General features: G+C 43.9%; 1 protein-coding gene across 5 annotated transcripts; it reads left to right on the top strand.

Moving 5' to 3' along the window:
- The first annotated feature begins 367 nt into the window (after nucleotides 1-367).
- On the top strand, nucleotides 368-17,126 carry LOC112251411 (protein spinster homolog 1-like). 5 transcript variants are annotated; one of them, XM_042321959.1, is made up of 12 exons: nucleotides 368-897; nucleotides 4,511-4,729; nucleotides 7,419-7,621; nucleotides 9,242-9,393; nucleotides 9,529-9,595; nucleotides 9,826-9,968; nucleotides 10,213-10,365; nucleotides 10,792-10,981; nucleotides 14,022-14,087; nucleotides 14,454-14,552; nucleotides 14,667-14,835; nucleotides 15,622-17,126. In XM_042321959.1, the coding sequence occupies exons 2-12, from the start codon at nucleotides 4,519-4,521 to the stop codon at nucleotides 15,690-15,692; spliced, it is 1,524 nt and encodes a 507-aa protein (XP_042177893.1). In that variant the 5' UTR covers nucleotides 368-897; nucleotides 4,511-4,518; the 3' UTR covers nucleotides 15,693-17,126. The 5 variants fall into 5 exon arrangements, with proteins under 5 accessions (XP_042177893.1, XP_042177895.1, XP_042177901.1 ...); XM_042321961.1 differs by having other exon boundaries at nucleotides 4,514-4,729; XM_042321967.1 differs by lacking the exon at nucleotides 368-897 and adding an exon at nucleotides 3,305-3,326 and having other exon boundaries at nucleotides 4,514-4,729.
- Nucleotides 17,127-17,309: the final 183 nt, after the last annotated feature.

Consider the following 17,309-nt stretch of genomic DNA (forward strand, 5'->3'; position numbering starts at 1 on the left):
TTACCTTGTCTGCTCACGTATTCAATCTTGAAACCTTTAGGTTACTAATCCAACGGTATAACCACTAGGCTACTTGCCGCCCCATATTTCAGCCACACCCGTTGCTGACTGGTGTATAAAATTGAGCATACAGCCATGCAATCTCCATAGACAAACATTGGGGCCTTACTGAAGAGCTCAATGACTTTCAACGTGGCACCGTCATAGGATGCAACCTTTCCAACAAGTCAGTTCATCACATTTCTGCCCTACTAGAACCTCCCCGGTCAACTGTAAGTGCTGTTATTGTGGGGTGGTAATTTATAGGAGCAACAACAGCTCAGTCGCGAAGTGGTAGGCCGCACAAGCTCACAGAACCGGACCGCCGAGTGCTGAATCGCAGAAAAATCTTCTGTCCTCGGTTGCAACACTCACTACGGAGTTCCAAACTGCCTCTGGAATTAACGTCTGCACAATGACTGTTATCTCACCACACCAGGGTCGGTTGAAGCCAATGATTTTTAACATCATTGGTTGAGGCTAGGAAAAATGCAACTATGTACTTTGACTATTTGCAAATGAAAGGACTTGTTTTTCTCGTATCTATTCAGTCACTGGTATCAGTTTCATTGTTGGTCGATTTCCAAAGGAGGTGGTGTTGTAATAAGTCATGTGAGTAAGGTGCGGAAGTTGGATACAATTTCAACATGGCTGCGCCGCGATAAGGAAAGAAGAACCTAGCTGCGCCTTTACAAAAACATAACGGTTTACCTTCGTCCGACCAGTTTTTCAGAGAGCATCAAGACATGTTGACGCTAGTGTTTAAGCTAATGGCATAACGTCCAAGAGCAGATCTGACATCAACACAGGACCCGAGACAGATAACCTCGTCTCATCACTGAGTTGACCAGCTACCAGGTAACGACCGTTAAACAATAACAAAAAGTAGCTTTGAGACTCACAGGTATTATGGACATCTGTTTTCAAAGTATACGAGAGTTGGCAAGATTATACTGCTGGGCTGCTAGGTATGGGATACATTTGTTACAGAGTATTAGCAACGTACTGACATCGAATGACAATCTGTTAGGTAGCTTTAGTTTTGTTAGCCAGCTAACAAGGTGTTTGGTAATTGTATATGGTGTCACACTGGTTGCTAGCAACAAGCTAACCAACCAAGGTCCCATAATGATAGGATAGGATTTGCTAGTTAGCTACATAATTTGCTGTCCAGCAACCCAAGGTAAAGACAGTTTCAGGTTGGATATTCGCCTGTAGTTTTCACCACCAACAGCAGTTAGGGACCGTCAACATAGTGACAAATCAAAATTTCAATTACTCCTAAAACGTTTAAAACTGGTTCTAGCTAACCCGATGGCATAGACACACATTGCTCACACTCTTTTTGTTGTCTCTTTAGTTGTCTTTCACAATTTTCAATGATTTATTTACATTTTTTAAATTTCAATAGCTCTTTGGTCATGTGACCTGACTTCAAACAAAGTTCAGAATGTACACTCAGTGGGCCTAAACATTGCACACCCTTTAGTTTGCCCATTTTCATCTCATGCATTTATACATTCAATGTTTTTCAATGTTTCTAATTTCAATAGCTCCTTGATCATGTGACCTACTGACCTCAAACAAGGTTCATAATGTCCACTGACTACACTTCTATATTGCACACCCTTTAGTTTGTCCATTTTCATCTCACATGTTTTTACATTACCATTTTTAATTGTTGTAACTTCAATATTTTACTGTATGTTTGTTTATTCCATGTGTAACTCTGTTGTTTGTGTCGCACTGCTTTGCTTTATCTTGGCCAGGTCACAGTTGTAAATGAGAACAACTTCTCAATGAGCCTACCTGGTTAAATAGAAGTGAAATAAAATAAATAAAAAATGTGCTCCTTGGTCATGTGACCTACTGACTTCAAACAAGGTTTGGAATGTACAGTCAGTGAGCCTACACATTGCACACCCTTTAGGTTGGTCCAATTTCAACTCACACAATTTTACATTAATTTCCCTGCTCTGCCCCCCTGAAGGACAGTGTCACTCACACACCTATTCACTTCGGCCTTCTCTCTGGGGCCTTCCTGACCTCCTGGCTTCTAGGTCTACACTCCCTGCCTGCCTTCTCCCTGGGCCTGAGAGTGAATAGCTTACTCCCTGGAACTACAGGCCTCCACACCTACTCTCCCTACTCGTTCAACATCCCTCTCCCTTGGCCTTAGAGTATCGCTTACTCCCTGGAATACTAAAACATCTATAGTCCCGCTGTCAGGAACCATGTGCACCTGGTAACCCATAAAAGGCTGTGTGCTGCTGGTGACCCGCCCACTTTTTTCTGCTCACAGACTAAGTCCCCACTCCAACCTCCAATGGCCCGAGTGCTGCCCCCGAGCCTGGCCGCCCCTGCTTGGACTCGGAGTGTCCCCTACCTTGATGGAGGCCTCCTTGTGCACCTGGTAACCTGAAACGAGCTCTGTGCACCTGGTGACCTGCCTGCTTTTATCAGCTAAGAGACAAAGTCTCCAACCTCCACAGCCTGAGTGCTGCCCCTGAGTAACGCCCGGTGGTATCATCACAGGCTTTTCTGTCTTACAAACTGGACATCATTTGCCGCTACTAACCTTCTGTGGACTTCAACGGTTTCTTTACACCCAATCGACATCAAGTGCCAGTGCAATACTTATAGGGTTGACAACCAAATACCCCTCGCAGTACCTAGCGGCGGCACCAACTGGGTGTTGGAAGAAGCAACCTTTGAATTTCATCAACTTGACATTCAGTGATCTGTGCCTAGTGGGAACCTAGGCTTCCTCTGTCCGTTTTATGGTTCTGCAGCAAATCAATGGCCATGGATGGTACTACCAGATGTAGGCCCCCCTCCCCAGACAAGCTTGAGATACTGCTCCCCACTTCATAGGGCATGAGCCAGATCCATGCAATACCCTATCACTGCGGGGCCAATGGGTTTAGTCTCCGACTCAAGTCTAGTGAGCGTAGAGGAGACCTCCCCACCTACAATGTGTGGGGCCAGCGAGCGCCGTAGCTGGGGAGATCTGCGAAAAGGGCCTGGCATGCGTCCAGAGTTGCCGCCGCCAACCACCGGACCCCACCCCCCACCCACCTGCTTGACGGTTCTGACTACCAAGCCTGCCTATCGCCTGGTACTGTTTGGACTCTGACCTGGTTTATGAACTCTCGCCTGTCCCCGACCTGCCTTTACCTACTCCCTTTGTTCTAATAAATATCGGAGCTCAACCATCTGCCTCCTGTGCCTGCATTTGGGTCTCGCCTTGTGCCCTTGTACCGTGGACATTCTGAAATGAGTTTGAGGTCAGTAGGTCACATTACCAAGGAGCTATTGAAATTTGAATGTAAAAGTTTGTATTTTGATTACGCTCCCTAATTAAACTAGGAATACAAAATGCGGCTCACATTTCCACATGTTTATTAGCTTTGGAAAGCGAATTAATCTCCAAATTGCTAAAATAAGACCTGTGCAATATAGTGTGCAATTTTTCCAACATCATGACACTTATTTGGAGTCTGTGGCTCAAGTGGTTTGAAAGCAATTGAGGTTTGACAACGCAAATATCCGTTGAATATCCAACTTATAACTGTCTTTACCTCGGTGTCCAGCAATCACGTAACAGTAGCCAGCTAACTGGTAACTACATGTCTACTTCTGCAAGCTTACAAAGACGTCAATGGAACCTTGCTCAAACTAGATAACTTGCTAAAGTTCAAGTATCGATTAGAATCGCATTGGTATTTTATGTAGCAATCTGTAAACAGATGAAGCATTTTAACCCTCTACTCTAGACATAGTTTTGTGGTTAATTATGAACAGTTTAGATTTTTGTTTGAAGAGGATGTTCGTGTATTCGCCTGCCTGTCAGCACAAATTGACCCTTGTCTGGTGACCACCTAGAGTTAGCCTTTGTGTGACGTTGAAAAACACTTCAGGAAATTGGAAACCATACTCAAGCCCTAACTCGTCGTTCTCTCTGGTATTTTTCATTACCTGAGTTTCCTCACATACTCTTTCTAAACAGCCTCCATTCTTGCTGATACAAATGCACACACACTGTCTTAACACTCTGCGCACACACACATTCAGACATGTGCTCTCCATGCTCACATGACAGTAAGTTAGTTTCGTTAGCATACATCACAAGACTGCATTGCTATACTGCCCCCTTCTCCCACATTGTCTCTGACTGTCTTGTTCCCCTGGCTCTAAATTACATTGCTTTCCCTTCAGCTGAATAACACAACCAAACCACTCAAATTTGCTTTGGTTTTACAATGACACACTTTTGAAATGCATTTGGACCTTTGTGTCTCTGCCATTCATTTAGGTATTTTTCCTTTTGACTTTTTCCTTTTTTATTTTCCCTCCTTTGTTTCTGCCAGAGAACTCTTTGCACGTGAGTTCCATTTAACTCCAGGTGCATACTGTGTTGACCCAAAAATGGCCTTCTCATCATTCAGTTTTCTTTCCTTGTTCACTCCAGCAGCTGTGATGTCTCTAGCTGACCCCACCTCTGACACCACGCCCTTCTTCTCTGATGACAGCGAGGCGGAAGGCTCAGAAGAGCCTGGTGCGGGGCCCAGCCACCACCGGGAAGTGGAAGAGCCAGCCAGCGGCGTGTCCAGCATGAGATCGGTGTTCACTGTTATTGTCCTGTGTTTCATCAACCTGCTCAACTACATGGACAGGTTCACCGTAGCTGGTATGGACGATCTAGCGTTACACCAAAATTGACCAAACCCAATGCTCACCTAACATTTCTTTAACGGGGAACTACATATCATAAGTGTTTAGATATTGGTCCTCACCTTTTTAAAGGTCCCGAACAGTCATTCTGATTCCCATGTAAAATAGCCTTATGCGTGACTTAAACATCACCCATTATATTTTTTCCAGATTTAGATACTTCAATTTTTTTTATGTTGCATGTTTTTCTCTCATGTCAAACTACCAGGAAGTCTGAAAAGATTGAGTGGGCAGGGAGCTCACCTTGACTGGAGGTTCTTTTGAAAACACCAAACCCACTGGCTCCAGGTCATCTATAAGTCTTTGCTCGGTAAAGCCCCGCCTTATCTCAACTCACTGGTCACCATAGCAACACTCACCCGTAGCACGCGCTCCATCAGGTATATTTCACTGGTCATCCCCAAAGCCAACACCTGCTTTGGCCTCCTTTCCTTCCAGTTCTCTTGCTACCAATGACTGGAACGAATTGCAAAAATCACTGAAGCTGGAGACTTATATCTCCCTCACTAGCTTTAAGCATTAGCTGTCAGAGCAGCTTTCTGATCACTGCACCTTTACACAGCTCATCTGTAAATGGTTGACTGCCTTTAAACAGCTTGGAAAATTCCAGAAAATTATGTAATGGCTTTAGAATCTTCTGATAGGCTAATCATTTGAGTCAATTGGAGGTGTACCTGTGGATGTATTTCTATGCCTACTGTCAAACTCAGTGCCTCTTTGCTTGACATCATGGGAAAATCAAAAGAAATCAGCCAAGACCTCAGAAAAAAAATTGTAGACCTCCATGAGTCTGGTTCATCCTTAGGAGCAATTTTCAAACGCCTGAAGGTACCACGTTCATCTGTACAAACAATAGTACGCAAGTATAAACACCATGGGACCATGCAGCTGTCGTACCGCTCAGGAAGGAGATGCATTCTGTCTCCAAGAGATGAACGTACTTTGGTGCGAAAAGTTCAAATCAATCCCAGAACAACAGCAAAGGACCTTGTGAAGATGCTTTTATACCTGCTTCCTCAAGCATCTATATCCACAGTAAAACGAGTCCTATGTCGACATAACCTGAAAGGCCGCTCAGCAAGGAAGAAGCCACTGCTCCAAAACCGGCATTAAAAAAAAGCCAAACTACGGGTTGCAACTGCACTTGGGGACAAAGATTGTACTTTTTGGAGAAATGTCCTCTGGTCTGATGGAACAAAAATAGAGCTGTTTAGCCATAATGACTATCGTTATATTTGGAGGGAAAAGGGGGAAGCTTACAAGCCGTGGAGCACCATCCCAACCGTGAAGCACGGGGGTGGCAGCGTCATGTTGTGTTGGTGCTTTGCTGCAGGAGGGAATGGTGCACTTCACAAAATAGATGGCATCATGAGGCAGGAACATTATGTGGATATATTGAAGCAACATCTCAAGACATCAGTCAGGAAGTTAAAACTTGACAATGACCCCAAGCATACTTCCAAAGTTGTGGCAAAATGGCTTAAGGACAAAACAGTCAAGGTATTGGAGTGGCCATCACAAAGCCCTGACCTCAATCCTATAGAACATTTGTGAGCAGAACTGAAAAAGCATGTGCGGGCAAGGAGGCCTACAAACCTGACTCAGTTACACGAGTTCTGTCTGGAAGAATGGGCCAAAATTCACCCAACTTATTGTGGAAGGCTACCTGAAACGTTTGACCCAAGTTAAACAATTTAAAGGCAATGCTACCACATACTAATTGAGTATATGTAAACTTCTGACCCACTGGGAATGTGATGAAAGAAATAAAAGCTGAAATAAATCACTACTATTCTTCTGACATGTCACATTCTTTAAATAAAGTGGTGATCCTAACTGACCTAAGACGGGGCATTTTTACTAGGATTAAATGTCAGGAATTGTGAAAATGAGTTTAAATGTATTTGGCTAAGGTGTATGTAAACTTCCGACTTCAACTGTAGCTAGCCAATTCATCTTGGACAATTACAGTTGAAACTTTACAAGGTGAGGTCTGAATACATTTAATTAAATACATGTATATTGACTATCAAACAATGTTAATATATCATGACATCAATGATGTCCAGAAATTTGTATGGATCTTCCAATTGGAATGTCTCAATATAATGACATGACATCTGTCAGTTTTGGGCAGCCCTTCCCCCTCTTTTGTTCCATGCTGGCTGAAGACTTAGCTAGCCTCTAATTATATTTGCTGACACACGGAAGTCAAATTTTGGTGTTAGTTTACTTGTACCAATCTAAACCACGCAACTCTGCCAACACGCCTTCTGCGATGACAGTTACAAGGCTGTACGTATTTAAGATGGGTAAGATAATAAGATGTTACCATGGTTTATTAAAATGAGGCTTTATGTGATTAACTTTCTGATCAAACTTTATCATTGTAAAAGCAACAGCAATCTTTTTATAATTTGGTCATCCTACTTTGTTCTGGTTTCATCCAAATATCATCAAATTTGATGAAAAACATGATTTTGACAGGACCTTTTTAAGAGTTATATATTTTGATTTCACACAATCATCGATCTGTTTGCTACAGAAGCATAGGCAACTCCTAAAAAGCATGTTGGATTAGACTATCATAACCCCAATAAGTAATTTCCCATATTCCATATAACAGGTCTGTCTGTCTTGTTTAGGTGTTCTGCCTGACATTGAGCAGTACTTTGGGATCAATGATGGGAAGTCGGGGCTGCTACAAACAGTCTTCATCTGCAGCTACATGTTCCTGGCTCCTGTCTTTGGTTACCTGGGTGACCGGTACAACAGGAAGGTGATCATGAGTGTGGGCATCGGCTTCTGGTCCGTGGTGACGCTTGCCAGCTCCTACATGCCCAGAGAAGTGAGTTACACTGTTCTGACCAGCAAAAAAAACTGTTTTGAATCCCCAAAAAGTTACGGTTTATATCGTTCCTTTACTGTTGCTTTTTTTTTTCTTTTTTTTTCTGCAGAGCAGCTCCAGAATTTAAAATTAGAACGCATCTTTTTTGTAGTTAATAAATCCAATGTGAAACGTGATAACTATAGTATCCTTAACTAGCATTGAAAAGGTTACTCCATTCTTCTATAATTAAAAATCTGTTTGTTATAGGCAGTTTTTAAGGACACGTAACTGTGGATAATTTGGCCAATATCGCTTGTTTATTGATGGTGCTGGCAGCGCCCAGTTGGTTTCTTTCTCTTGGATCTGAACGGGTCTTTGGATCTGAACCAGCACAGGTCTTTTTGAGTCTGCTTTCCACAGTACTTTTCAGAATTGGTCCCACTGACCTTGGGTTAATTCGGAATGGTCTCCGTTTTTTGGAAAATAATTGTGTGCTTATCGAGTCTGGTGGGAGAGCCACGGATCCATTTCGGAACGGATCCAACTTTTTGGACATGTGAAGACCTCTAGGTTCATGCCCTGGTTCTCAGACAGTGAAAATGACTTGACAATGGACTGTAAATCTGTGTGTGACAACTCTTAAACTTTCTGTGTCTGCCTGCCTGCTTGTCTGTCCGTCTCCGTGTGTGAAGAGACGTGAGCTGCGGGTCTCCACTGAATTAGGTAAATTTGCCTTCAGTTTTAATGCCGCCCATTTTTTTTTTTTTATAACCTGCAGAACTCCCTGCATCTTGATTCCCTGGTGGCAGTTTAGAAGTCTGTGTTGAATTTGTTAAGTCAGAGTATTTTTTTGTTTTTTTATTAACTGTGAATAGCTGGGCCTCCTGAGTGGCGCAGCGGTCTAAGACACTGCAGTGGTTAAGGCGTCACTACAGACCCGGGTTCGAAAATATTTGTATGAACATAACAAGATTCAACAACTGACATAAACTGAACAAGTTCCACAGACATGTGACTAACAGAAATGGAATAATGTGTCCCTGAACAAAGGGGGGGGTCAAAATCAGCAACATTAAATACTCCAGTGCATCTCCTCCTCATGGACTGCACCAGATTTGCCAGTTTTTGCTATGAGATGTTACCCCACTATTCCGCCAAGGCACCTGCAAGTTCCCAGACATTTCTGGGGGGGAATGGCCCTAGCCCTCACCCTCCGATTCAACAGGTCCCAGACATGCTCAAGGGGATTGAGATCCAGGCTCTTCGCTGGCCATGGCAGAACACTTGACATTCCTGTCTTGGAAGTCACCTACAGAATGAGCAGTATGGCTAGTGCCATTGTCATGCTAGATGGTCATGTCAGGATGAGCCTGCAGGAAGGGTACCACATGAGGGAGGAGGATGTCTTCCCTGTAACGCACAGCGTTGCGATCGCCTGCAATGACGACAAGCTCATTCCAATGATGCTGTTTATATAGATATTTTATGTTTGTGTTTGTGTTGAATTTGTTGTCCTCAGGGCACCATTGAAAATGAGAACCTGGCCTCAATGGGCTCCCCTGATTTTAAATTAAAGTAAAATCTTAACCTGAAGGAATGTTATTTTCTTCCCCCTCTCTCCACCATTCATCCTGTCAGTATTTCTGGCTCCTGTTGTTGACGCGTGGCCTCGTGGGGGTTGGGGAGGCCAGTTATTCCACTATCGCCCCAACCATCATCGCTGACCTGTACGTCAAGGAGAGGAGGACTCAGATGCTCTCTGTCTTCTATTTCGCCATTCCAGTGGGCAGGTGGGGTCATAGAACATACACACCCACTAATGTATACATCTGTCCATCTTTGTTATCTGTCTTGGATTATGTGTTAAGAGTAGAAGCCGATTGACCCTGTGGTGAATGTTTGTTCCATTGTCCTTCCTTCCTCAGTGGTCTGGGCTACATCGTGGGGTCAAAGGTTGATGACATGGCAGGGGACTGGCATTGGGCCCTGCGGGTGAGTTATCAAATCCCCTGAGCTGTTGGATATTATACATACATCTCAACACACGTTTCTCAAAATACATGCACTCTCAACCATAAAGGGAATAACACAAAAATGCATAAAAACACGTCACCCAGCCAGCTGGTCATCTGACTTCAATTCAATGTGTCCATGTTTTAGTTCTATCTGTCCGTATCAGAAACATCAATTGTGCCATTAAAATTGTTTTTTTTTCCCCTTAGGTGACTCCTGCGTTAGGACTGGTAGCGGTGGTGTTGCTTCTGTTCGTGGTGAAAGAGCCGAAGAGGGGTGCTATCGAGGCCCGACCGGAGCACACCCTCCAAAGGACCAGCTGGCTGGGTGACATGAAGGCCCTTTGCAGAAAGTATGTCCACCATCACAAGCCCAGTGTCAAATGATATCCCTGTGTAGAGAACTACGTTTGACCAGAGCTGAGTATCATATCCTCTTTTCTATATTGTGCACTACTTGACACCCATGTTCCCTATAATAGTCCACTATGTTTTGCCCATATCTCTATAGCTCTGTATTCATTGCACAATTATAGTGTATCGTTGGTCTTACAGAAGAGTTATCAAACCAATATATTTGTTTGTGTCTGTGTGCAGCCCCAGCTTTGTGTTGTCTACGTTTGGCTTCACAGCAGTGGCCTTTGTGACTGGCTCCTTGGCACTCTGGGCCCCGGCCTTCCTCTTCAGAGCTGCTGTCTTCACTGGAGAAAGGCCCCCCTGCGTTAAGGGGCCCTGCGACACCTCTGACAGGTAACACACAGGCTCACACCTCAAACTCACACCAACAGGTGACGCACAAACGTCCGACAGGTAGCACACACAGGAACTAGGTGCTGAACAAAGACACTTTATAATCAGTCAGAATGTTAAGGGATCATCAGACTCCTCTGTAATCACAGGATAAGATCATCACACAGGACATGAATCATCACAACGTTGTTGCCACTACTACACTCGACTCCTGATGACTGCAACGGTTTGGGATGACAGTACAAGTCAGTGAATAAAGAGCAGCAGTAGAGAATAGACATCAAACTTTCGCTGTCAAAAGGAATTCCGTTTATCAGCAAATAGTCAATTGTCAATCAAAAACCACACAGATGAGTCAGCAAGGGTAAACAAATGTTTCCAATTTAATTAAATGTTATAAACCCTTCTCACTCTCTCCCTCCGCAGCCTGTACTTTGGCATCATCACAGTTGTGTCGGGGATCCTGGGTGTGGCCAGTGGTGCAGAGGTCAGTAGGAGGCTGAGGTTGAGGACCCCAAAGGCTGACCCCCTGGTGTGTGCTTTAGGACTCCTGCTCTCAGCGCCCTTCCTCTACCTCGCCATCGTCTTCGCTCAGGCCAGCCCCACTGCCACCTACGTAAGCCAACACCCATCTCTCGCTCTGTGTGGCCGTGTCCGAATACTTGCATTCTAAATAGTAGGCATTTTGGGTATGGACAATTCCACGGTGCTGGAGCTGAACTGAGACTTACATTTTTCACTTAAAATGTATACCAAACAAAAACCATGGATTTCAAAGTTTAACAAACCATACAAATCTATGCACAAGGACTATTTTAAACAATTAACACTAACATTTTTACAAAACCTTTTTAAATAAAATTTAAAAAATGTTACCCCTTTTTCTCCCCAATTTTGTGGTATCCAATTGTTTTTTTAGTAGCTACTATCTTGTCTCATCGCTACAACTCCCGTACGGGCTCGGGAGAGACGAAGGCTCAAAGTCATGCGTCCTCCGATACACAACCCAACCAAGCCGCACTGCTTCTTAACACAGCGCACATCCAACCCGGAAGCCAGCCGCACCAATGTGTCGGAGGAAACACCATGCACCTGGCAACCTTGGTTAGTGCGCACTGCGCCCGGCCCGCCACAGGAGTCGCTGGTGCGCGATGAGACAAGGATATCCCTACCGGCCAAGCCCTCCCTAACCCGGATGACGCTAGGCCAATTGTGCGTCGCCCCACGGACCTCCCGGTTACGACAGAGCCTGGGCGCAAACCCAGGGTCTCAGGTGGCACAGCTGGCGCTGCAGTACAGCTCCCTTAACCACTGTGCCACCCGGGAGGCCCTTGCCTCTTTTTTTTATTTTTATGAATTCACGTTTTCCCAAAAACTCTGTTTACATATATGCTCCGAATTAAGATTCAACGATGTCTGCAGAAAGAATGGGGTGTCAGCTATGACATAAATGTATTTTGGTTATTCAACTACAGTAAGTGAAGTGGATTTACACCCGGTAACGGAATTTCATCATGGTTCCCTGATCTGTACTACAGAAATTCTCTTCATGGTGATTTATCCTAAATGGGTACACAAAGGTTAAAATATGCAATGTTCTCTCTTGCATATTTGGGTATTATTCTACACACTGGATATTATTTTAATGAGCTCTGCCCCTGAACCATACCAAATTTGGTTGGTCCAGACCACACCAAATCTGAACCAATCATAGACGTCTATGTTTGGAGAGTACAGCACAGTAGAGCTCAGTAGAGTGCAGATAGTTCAGTACATTATCGTGTACTCAACTTGTGTGCTCTACTGTATACTATACTGAACTCTACAGTATTGAACTATACTCTACTACTTACTCTACTGTCCTGTCCAAACTTGTGAAACCAACTGTAGTTTGTGACTACTATTTCCCATTGTAGCCATCTCAATTGCAGATATTCTGCTACCAATTTGGTATGAAAGAAAATGTAAAAACTCTAATTGTTAGGTCTACCTTTTTACTTGTTACTTCTGTGAATGCAGCTAGCTCAGCCTATTCAGAGAGGGATGCTATGTTAGCTGAAGTGCTGTGCACTGAAGTCCCCAAGAGAAGGGAGAAGGTGAGAGGATAATAATAGAAATAAGGCCATGCTAATTAAAAAAATAATAATAATAAATCCTCATGGCGCTGACCACCACTGATACACACGGTCTGCCATCTGCCCGGTACAGTTGAAACTGGGATTAATCTGTGAAGAGCACACTATAGCAGGGTGCCAGTGGCCATTTGAAGGTGAGCATTTGCCCACTGAAGTTTGTTACGGCGCCGAACTTCAGTCAGATCAAGACCTTGGTCAGGACAACGAGCACGCAGATGAGCTTCCCTGAGGCGGTTTCTGACAGTTTGTGAAGAAATTCTTCATTTGTGCAAACCCACAGTTTCATCAACTGTCCGGGTGGCTGGTCAGATGATCCCGCAGGTGAAGAAGCTTAACATCGAGGTCCTGGGCTGGCATGGTTACACATGGTCTGTGGTTGTGAGGCCGGTTGGACTTTCTGCCAAATTCTTTAAAACGATGTTGGAGGCGGCTTATAGTAGAGAAATGAACATTTTATTTCTCTGGCAACACCTCTGGTGGACAGTCCTGCAGACAGCATACCAATTGCATGCACCCTCAACTTGAGACATATGTGGCATTGTGTGACAACTGCACATTTTAGTTGCATTTTATTGTCCCCAGTACAAGATGCACCTGTAACGATCATGCTGTTTAATCAGCATATTCATATGCCACACCTGTCAGGTAGATTGATTATCTTGGCAAAGGAGAAATGCTCATTAACAGGTGTGTAAACACTTATGTGCCAAATTTGAGCGAAATAAGCATTTTGTGTGTGTGGAATATTTCTGGGATCTTTTATTTCAGCTTATGAAACTTGGCACTACATGTTGCGTTTATATTTACGTTCAGTGTATATATGCCTTACTTTCTCAGACTAGCTTTCATTTTAACACCCAATTTGATATGCTCCTTTTACATGGAATTGATCGTGTGTGAATGTACGTGAAATTTTGCACAATATTGAGGAAGAGAAATGCTTGTTTGACAACAGCTGATACTCAGATATAGTAACACGCTGTACCAAAATAAACAAATGGCAGGCGTCAACGCAATTGCACATTAGATGACTCATTCTCAATATTGCTGAGTCTAGTATGTTATGTTTTTGAAATTTAACTAGGCTAGCCGTTTAAGAACAAATTCTTATTTTACAATGAATGCCTACCCCAACCAAACCCTCCCTAACCCGGATAACGCTGGGCCAATTGTGTGCCGCCCTATGGGACTCCCGATCACAGCTAGTTGTGATACAGCCCAGGATCGAACCAGGGTCTGTAGTGATGCCTCTAGAACTGAGATGCAGTACCTTAGACCACTGCGCCACTCGGGAGCATGTGTTGCTATCTGCATTAGATTTTACTGAACCGTACATAAATAGTGTGTAGTATGATTAGTACACAGTATGCAGTTTTAGTAAGTAGTAGGTAAGACCGATCAGCCTGTCTTTCACACACACGCTTTCCTCTCTGTTGGCTTTGTATCCCCAGTGTATGGTGATGGTAGTCTAACCAGTGTTTTTTTTTTTTTTTTTTTTTTTTTTTTTTTTTTTGTGATCAGGTGTTTATCTTCCTGGGCGAGACCTTCCTGTCTATGAACTGGGCCATTGTAGCGGACATCCTGCTAGTGAGTTCAGATGCATAACAATCCCCTATCTAAACGCAAGGTGGTTGTGCCCTATCCAATCAATGTCCATATGCAGATGTTTCTGGTCAAATTTGTCAAACTCACCTGGTGTGCTCGTCCGGGGCGACAACAAAAATGTGTACTAACTGGATAATATGGATTCGGTTTCTGTTGAGGAATTTGCCAAGTCAGTGGCATATATGAATAGCCACATTTTTAAAGTAATGTGACTCTTCAGTGCACATTTTTGATCTTCCAACCTCAAGGTTACTTTTAAATTGTGCTGATTTATAAGATATGGAAAAACCATTTGCTAATTATTTCCTCCATCTCTCTTCCCCCCCACTCTCCCTCTGTCTTTCCCAGTACGTGGTGGTCCCCACGCGTCGCGCCACAGCTGAGGCCTTCCAGATCGTTCTCTCTCACCTGCTAGGAGATGCTGGGAGTCCTTATCTCATAGGCCTGGTATGTCTCGTGATTGTTATGCATGCATGCATAACTAACTACACATTTGATACACACACCTGTCTAAAGAAAGAGTATGATCCTCATTTACTGTCTGACACCCCTCCCCATCAGGTGTCAGACTCTCTGAAGCAGACTGACTCGTACCTGTGGCAGTTCCGCTCCCTGCAGCTCTCCCTCCTCACGTGCACTTTTGTGGCTGTGGGGGGCGGGGCTTTCTTCCTGGCCACCGCCCTCTTCATCGAGAAGGACCGTCAACGTGCTGCAAACTACACACCCTCAGGTGAGAGGCTAAACTTGGAGCTACGTTTATGCGCCTGGGCCCCAGATTAGCAACAGGTGAAGCTAACTATGAATGCAGGTGAAGTGGTGAAATTCAAAATAAAAATAAAAATCTCATACTTTACCAGGTAGGTTGACTGGGAACACATTTTCATTTACAGCAATGGCCTGGGGAATAGTTACAGGGGATGAATGAGCCAATTGGAAGCTGGGGATGATTTGGTGGCCATGATTGTATGCGGGCCAGATTTGGGAATTTAGCCAGTATACCAGGGTTTACACCCTTACTCTTACAGTAAGTACCATGGGATTTTACTGACCACAGAGGGTCAGGACATGCATTTAATGTCCCATCCTAAAGACTGAACCCTACACAGGGCAATGTCCCCAATCACTGCCCTGGGGCATTGGGATAAATTTAAAAAATAGACCAAAGGAAAATGTGCCTCCTACTGGCCCTCCAACACTACTTCCAGCATCATCTGGTCTCTCATCAAGGGACTGACCAGGACCAACCCTGCTTAGCTTCAGAGGCAAGCCTGCAGTGGGATGCAGGGTGCTATGCTGCTGGCCCAACACTTACTCCTGCTAACTACAGATATGTGAAAGAAAGTGTTGAGAGCAAGCACAGATGAGACCGGTAGAGACGAGTTTACAGACCACAGGTGATGTTAGCAGAGAGAGGCTTGCAACAGTTAGAAGAAACTACCAGGTCACTTTCTGCTTATCTTGATAATCAATATACAATGCTTTAATTTTACTGTCCTGTATTTTCTTTCCCTAACAGATGATGAACCAATTGTTGTACCGAAGAGCGGCAGGTCCACGAGGGTGCCAGTGTCCAGCGTTTTGATTTGAGATTAAAGGGACATTGAAGGCTTCTATGGAATATGCTGCACCCTGATTGGTCCCTGTTTCAATCGCGCAGCAGTGTTTTTACATTTAGGGTCTTTAATTGGACAATGCCCTATACAGAGACTTTTATTTATTATTTGTAACATTTGAGGTGATATGGTTTTTAATACCTTTATCTGCTGAGGAACATTGCAGAGTCAGAGCTGCCAAACCGTTCCACTCATCATTTCCTGGTGTTTTTGTAGTGACCAATCAGATATTCCACTACTGATTGGCTTCACGTGTTGGCATGACAACATGAGACAAAGTGGCTTATGAGAAATGTATGCAGAGTAGTAAACAGGAAGTCAGAGCCACATCAGTGGAAGCCTAACCTCTGTGGCTGGAAGAGGTGACCGGATAGAAGAAAGCAAAAGAGAGAATTTCAGAAGAGGCAGCTACTTTACCCGAGGGAGAGAAAGAAGCAGAAAGCCTTTTTGCGTTCCGATGTGTGCACCCCAGTTCTCTCCTGTTACAGCCAATGTATCACAGGGTCACAGATGGGGGTGTCACTCTTAGACAGACACTCATCCGTTACCCCACAGGGACTATATGTCGACGGTAGAGACCTCTGCGGAGAACTGGCAGGATATTTTTCACCCCAGTGCTCTGATTGATTTCTAACCACTACATCCCAACTACTGCTGCTGTGCTTCTTGCTTGGGTCTGAAACGCAGAGATCTGATTGGCCACGGAATAACTACGACCGGTCCATTTCGAAGCCATTCCAACCAGTGCTGTCGTCCTCCCGTCAACAAACTTAAGACTGTAAATATTATGCTTGTTTGTTCAATGTAACCACAAACTACTTACTACATACAGTATCCAACCGGAAAAAAAGGGAGTTGGCAGGCACAGGCCGCATTGTACTCCAAACCCACCGATCGGTTGTGGGATGTTGCATTTTTAACAGATTAAGCCTAATCATGCTTGTTGTTTTTAGACCCGTTTGGTATATTATAATATTAACACTAGATTTGTCCATCAGCTACCTAGAACGTGGTGGAGGGACAGACGTCTGTTCCAGACAGGTACAGAAGATAATCTATGTTTTCTTTATTAAGACCCTTCTTTTTTTGTGTTTTTTTTTGTTGCAATTACTGGTGTTTTTATGGAATGATCCTGGCGGTCAGGCGTACTTTATGAGGTCACAAAATCCAGAGTCACTGATGTCACAACGACCAGGAGATCAAATCGGGTCTATTACAGTTTAATTGTCTAAGGAAAATGGATATCCCTTTTTAATGAAGGCGATTGTTACAATATTTAATTTTTTTTTTAAAGAATGTATTGGTTATTTTGGAAAGTGAAGCCTTAAAATAATTAGTTCTGTTTTTAACTTGAATTTGATTTGATGTAAACTTTCGTTGAAATATTAAACGATGAGAATGGACCGTTGACGCGATGACTCATGGAATGATTTCTCTATGTATCCGCGCATATGTCACTTAGTGCTTTGCAGTTGCAGAGGTGATAAATGTGTCTTTGAAGCTTGGATCCTGTAAGCCCATAACCACGCTTTAATGAAGGGTTGTATACTCTGCTGCACAAATATACCAAGTGCAGCTGCAGCCTCTCTCA

The sequence above is a fragment of the Oncorhynchus tshawytscha genome, linkage group LG01 (assembly GCF_018296145.1).
Source record: "Oncorhynchus tshawytscha isolate Ot180627B linkage group LG01, Otsh_v2.0, whole genome shotgun sequence".
NCBI classification, from domain to species: Eukaryota; Metazoa; Chordata; class Actinopteri; order Salmoniformes; family Salmonidae; genus Oncorhynchus; species Oncorhynchus tshawytscha.